This window comes from Buceros rhinoceros, unplaced genomic scaffold (genome assembly GCF_000710305.1).
Source record: "Buceros rhinoceros silvestris isolate BGI_N320 unplaced genomic scaffold, ASM71030v1 scaffold12931, whole genome shotgun sequence".
In the NCBI taxonomy this organism is placed as follows: domain Eukaryota; kingdom Metazoa; phylum Chordata; class Aves; order Bucerotiformes; family Bucerotidae; genus Buceros; species Buceros rhinoceros.
In genome coordinates, this window is record NW_010394884.1 from 502 (window position 1) to 6,388 (window position 5,887).

The window sequence follows — 5,887 nt, forward strand, 5'->3', positions numbered from 1 at the left end:
GTGAAAGTCTTTTCACAGGAACGTACTGACGCAGGACGGTGACAATTCTTCATGTAGAAACTCGCACCCCCGTGTTCTGCGGAGAACTTGTCCCTTTTGCTAAGTGATTTCGTGCAGAAGGGCAGATAACAACGAATGTTCTTGCTGAGATCACTGTAATTACAGTTGAAACATTTGTTGTTGCTGTGTTATGGTAGTTTAAAGGCTAGAAACCGCCTGCTCAACTTTTGTGTCTTTTTCACAGGGTAAATGGAAAAACAAGGAGCGAGTGCTTATTTTCTCTTCTCGTGGGATTAATTTCAGAACAAGGCACCTAATGCAGGACTTAAGGACATTGATGCCTCATTCTAAAGCAGGTGAGGTTTGGCATTGTCCCCAACTCACGTTTGCACTAGCGTTTTGAACAAGGAATTTGTAATGACCTGTTCTCTTTAAAAATGCGGCATGTGAATGTTTTGATGAAACTTCTGTCTGAAACAAGCAAACACCAAACCCTTTTGAGCTAGCAACTGTTGTTGTGGCTTGATCTTTGCTGGTGAGTGAGTCCTGGGGCCGCAGTCCTGTATGTGCACAGGTGCTTCTGTTTGCGGTGTTCATTGATTGCACAATGTGGCTGAGACAACTTGGTAGTTACTTGTGGTCTTTCATTTCTAACCAGTAGAGAGTTCGCAACAGGCCTGACTGTTAAAACAACTTCTTCTGTTGAGTTGGTTTTCCAGCCTTCTAAGTGTTGTTCTTGTCTTCCAGATACGAAAATGGACCGTAAGGACCAGCTGTTTGTGATTAACGAGGTAATCCAGGGTTTAGCTAGAGCTTCTTTCATATTTTCTCTGGAAATTCAACATGCAAGAGAGAAGGGCAGCTGAGTTAAATGGAACTTCTACTAGTATAACTTGGTAGCTGGAAATTACTGGTACTCAAAAAGTGCTCATGTCAAAACAGGAAGTTGGCTTTTGATTAATAAAACCAAAATGGAACCTTTAATTAGACATAGGCTTCTGTCATGAAGAAATAAACCAGGATGTGCCATTCCGTAGAGGTGAGAGATGTGTCACAGCTGAGAGGTGAAGAAAGCAAGGAACAAATATGCAGCCAGGCCAAACAGTGTCACAGGAGGCTGGTTGTTCTGCTGTGATGGCTCCTCCTCGTATGTTTATATCCTGCGGAGCTTTGCCAGGTTGTTTGTAGCTTTAGTGAATTTATGACTCCTGGCGGTAGAGATGTGAGATTTTTCAACACAACAAGGGCTTCAAATTAAATTTGGGGTTAAGTAGATGTCATTTATTAAGGGGAGACCTTTGCTTTTGAACGCATGTTTTGGGGGAGGGAAGATTCCAGAGGTGAATGTGGAAGTTTTTTAAAATGTCCAGCATTTTGTAAATGGCTAATTTGATGTGTCTTGTGTAGGTGTGTGAAATGAAGAACTGCAATAAGTGCATCTTTTTTGAAGCCAAAAAGAAACAGGATCTCTATATGTGGTAGGGAAATGTTTTCTTCTGTTTCTGTAGAGAGCTGGGGATGTTCCCTCTAAAGATTGTTAATGTAATAGGGAGGATGGATGAAATAGCAGTGCTTGGTTAAATCTGTGCTAATCCTGCGCTCCTGTGGATACTGCAGGTTTACAGTGCATGACGAGCTTGTGCAGACTGTTTACAGAAGTATTTTACAGAATTGTTGAGAAGTACGTTAAAGGAACTCGATGCTGCAAAAGCAACTGAAATTTACTTCAGTGCAGAGATGACTGGCTGGAGCATACTGTACAAATCCAGCTTGTCTCTGGCTGCTCTTAACACTTCTCTTTTTTCTCTTCCCCACTTTCTGTCCTCTGCAGGCTTTCAAACACGCCACGGGGACCATCGGCTAAATTCTTAGTGCAGAACGGTAATTTGACTGACATTATTGTGCTTGGACTCTTGCATTCTTGTTTGTGTTTTCTGTCCTAAATGTACTAAAATGATTTTTTTTTTTTTTAAACAAATACCTTAGTTCACACACTTGCTGAACTGAAGATGACGGGAAACTGCCTGAGGGGCTCACGGCCCCTTTTGTCTTTTGATCCAGTAAGTGGAGGTTTTATTTCACGGGGTGGGCTTTTGTTTTCTTTGCGTGACTCTTGCATTCAGCTTTGGATGTAAAATTACCTTTTTTCTTTGTAGACATTTGACAAGGAGCCGCATTATGTCCTGCTAAAAGAATTGTTTATTCAGGTCAGTCTGTAATTCTGTGCCGTGTTTATTCTCCATTGGAAACGTGTTTTGGCAACATACTGAAAGGTCTCAAGAGTGTTTTGTTAAGTAGTAGTCTTAACACCTCTGAATTTGCAACAAAATCTTCAAAGCAGTAGGGGCATGTGCTTAAAATCCCCGGGACACGTGTTCTTAAGATTTGAGTTTTGAAATGTCACCTGGGGTTGAGACCTTAGTAAGTGAAAGTGAATTACAAACGAGCCATTTACATCTGGCCTCTCAGGTTACAGATACTTAGAAACGATGCTTTTCGTTACAGATATTTAGCACACCCCAGTACCACCCCAAAAGCCAGCCCTTTGTGGACCATGTTTTCACCTTCACCGTTACAGACGAGCGGATCTGGTTTCGGAATTACCAGGTTAGTGATCTCTCTCTCAGCTCTTCACGAGGAGCTCGGTGGAGTAATTTCATGTCCTCCATTAATTACAGTAAAATGAGAAGAATCATTATTGTCAGGATATGCCAGCACCTTGTGCTTGCACAAGATAATTTCAGTGTCCTAAAGTGACTTATCTTCTCCCAGATCTCTGGCGAGAGCTGGATGAGTTCTGTGTAGGTCACTTGTGTGGTTAGTTGTGATTCTGTGATGGTTGTCTTGCCAGTGGGGAGTACTGGCCAAAGCGTAAGCTTTGCTCACCTTTTACCCTTGCTTGCTGCTTTGACCCCAGTGTGCTGGAGCTGACTTTCTAAAGGAGGGATTCATAAATACCTGCTGCTCTATTAAGTGCCTGCTTGTATCTAGAAGAACTGCTGTGTCTACAGAACCGTGTTTATCCTGGCCTAGCTTACTGGCTTCCATAGCATTTCAATTACGTCACCGTAGGCAAGGTGCCTACAGGGTCATCTACTTTGATTCAGTCCTTGAGAAATGAAGGAAATACTCTTCACTGCAGATAATAGAAGAAGATGCATCTCTGGTAGAAATTGGGCCTCGTTTTGTCCTGAACCTCATCAAAATCTTCCAAGGTAGCTTTGGAGGACCGACTCTTTACGAAAATCCCCATTACCAGTCCCCAAATATGGTAAGCAGCTTTACTCTGTCTTTGTCTTCTCTTTCATTTAGCAACTAATTTGAAAACTGATCCTGCAGTCTCTCTGTGCGGGAGAATCACATCCACCTTCCCCTGGGACCCTGACTGACCGGAGGAATTTTGTGAAAATGAAATGAACAAAAAATTCATGTCACTGGAAAGGAGGATTCTGAGAGCAAAGCAGAGAAACTACCACCCCTTTCTTTACTGACTGGTTTATTCTGGTTGCTGGTATTTGAAACCTCTTGTAATTCCAACTCTTGTTTTTGTAGCATCGACGGCTGGTAAGATTGTCAGTGGCGGCAAAGTTTAGAGAGAAACAACAAGTGAAGGAAGTGCAGAAGATAAAGAAAAAAGGGAGCAAGGTGCTTCTTAGAGAAGATCCCACTGAAGTGGTCTTTGAAACTCCAGCTGAAGAAAAGCCAGTGGAAATACAGTTCCAGAAACCAGAGTCGAAGCCAATTGTTAAAGATAAAAAGAAGCTACGCAAAATTCAGAGGAAGAAGCAAAAAAAGCTTTTCAGAACTGAAGCATCGGCATAAATGTTACAAGTAATTAAACCAGTTGTAATATTGACGTAATGTTGTACATGCTGGTGTTGCAGGCAGAACTAATTACACTTCAGTTTTAAGTAAACAAAGCACCAATTTTTTATTAGCATGCTGTTTCCCACAGCATTCTCCTGGAGAAACTGGCTGCTCATGGCTTAGATGTGTGTACTCTTCACTGGATCAAAAACTGGCTGGATGGCTGGGTGCAGAGAGTGGTGGTGAACAGAGTTCAACCCAGTTGGTGGCCGGTCACCAGTGGTGTTCCTCAGGGCTCAGTGTTGCGGTCTGTCCTCTTCAGCATCTATATCAATGACCCAGATGAGGGGATCGAGTGCACCCTCAGCAAGTTCGCAGATGACACCAAGCTGGTTGGGTGTATCGATCTGCTTGCAGGTCAGGAGGCTCCACAGGGGCACTTGGATCACAACAACCCCATGTAACACTACAGGCTCGGGGAAGAGTGGTTGGAAACTGCCCAGCAGAGAAGGACCTGGGAGTGTTGTTCAGCAGCTGAGTATGAGCCAGCAGTGTGCCCAGGTGGCCAAGAAGGCCAATGGCATCCTGGCTTGTATCAGCAACAGTGTGTCCAGCAGGAGTGAGGCAGTGATTGTCCCCCTGTGCTCGGTGCTGGAGAGGCCGCACCTTGAGTACTATGTCCAGTTTTGGGCCTCTCACTTCAAGAAGGACGTTGAGGTGCTGGAGCGTGTGCAGAGAAGGTCAGCGAAGCTGGTGAAGTGTCTAAAGCACCAGTATTATGAGGAGCAGCTGAGGAAACTGGGGTTGTTTAGCCTGCAGAAAAGGGGTCTGGGGGGCGACCTTACCACTGTCTACAACTACTTGACAGAAGGTTGTAGTGAATGGGGGGTCAGTTTCCTTTCCCTTGTAACACGTGGTCGGATGAGAGGAAGCCCTTAGTATCATCTTCACTGCAAGTTCCCTAAAGGCAAGAGGTATGTCATGATTCGATATCAAAACCATACACCTGCAGTAGAATGATAGGATGTTTTTGGTTGGATGGAGCCTTAAAGACTTAGTTCCAACCCCTCTGCCATGGGCAGGGACACCTTCCACCAGACCAGGGTGCTCAAAAGCCCCATCCAGCCTGGTCTTCAACACTTCAGGCATGGGGCACCCACAGCTTCTCTGGGCAACCTGTTCCAGTGCCTCACTTCCCTCACAGTGAATTGCTTCTTTACACGTAAGCTAAATCTACCCTTCTTCAGTTGGAAACTTACCCTTGTCCTGTCACTGAAGAGCGCCTCCCCATCTTTCCTGTAGGTCCCCTTTAAGTAGTGAAAGGCTGCTACAAGGCGTTCCTGGAGCTTTCTCTTCTCCCGGCTGAACAACCCCAGCCCTTTCAGCTTGTCTTTACAGCAGAGGTGTTTCATCCCTCTGGACTTGCTCCAGCAGGTTCGTGTCTAACACGGTGCCCCAGAGATGAATGCATTCTCCAGGTGTGGTCTCACCAGAGCGGAGCAGAGGGGCAGAGTCACCTCTCTTGACCTGCTGGCCATGCTGCTTTTGATGCAGCCCAGGATGCAGTTGGCTGCCTGGGTTTCAAGTGCACATTGCTTGTGCATGTTCAGTTCTTCATCTACCCGTTCCCCCAAGTCCTTTTCCTCTGGGCTGCTCTAAATCCCATCATCCTCCAGCCTGTATCTGTGCTGGGATTGCCCCCTCTTCAATGGCCAGCATCTGAGGAGGACGCTGTCCATTCTGCCTTCGACCCCAATCTGTGTGTTCCTGAATCCAGTTCTGGAATCCAGCTCCTGCATCCGGTTCCCATCTACTGCTGGGTCCAGTCTGAGCTTTCCCCAGTGTCTTCCCACAGCATCAGTGGTGACAGGGATGTCATTGCCATCAGAGAGGTTGTGTTAGGTATTGGTTTTGTACATATTTGTATATATTTCATATTAATGTTATTTTCATTCAGGCAGTTTTAGTTTTCTATTTCATAAGCCTCTCACCCTTATTCCCTCTTTTTTCCCTTTTGGAAAGGGAGAGAGGTTAATAGAGAGCAGCTGGCATTTGTCACAGCCTTCCCTTCTCCAAGCCG

General features: G+C 45.1%; 1 protein-coding gene across 1 annotated transcript; it reads left to right on the forward strand.

The window, feature by feature from the left end:
- Positions 1–244: 244 nt before the first annotated feature.
- On the forward strand, positions 245–3,822 carry BRIX1 (BRX1, biogenesis of ribosomes, homolog (S. cerevisiae); the record flags this gene model as incomplete). The annotated part of the gene is made up of 9 exons (XM_010145364.1): positions 245–356; positions 748–791; positions 1,408–1,478; positions 1,832–1,881; positions 1,987–2,060; positions 2,157–2,207; positions 2,506–2,607; positions 3,143–3,271; positions 3,553–3,822. Coding segments are annotated over 9 exons (903 nt in total), but the record flags the coding sequence as incomplete, so codon positions are not given.
- Between the last annotated feature and the right edge of the window lie 2,065 nt (positions 3,823–5,887).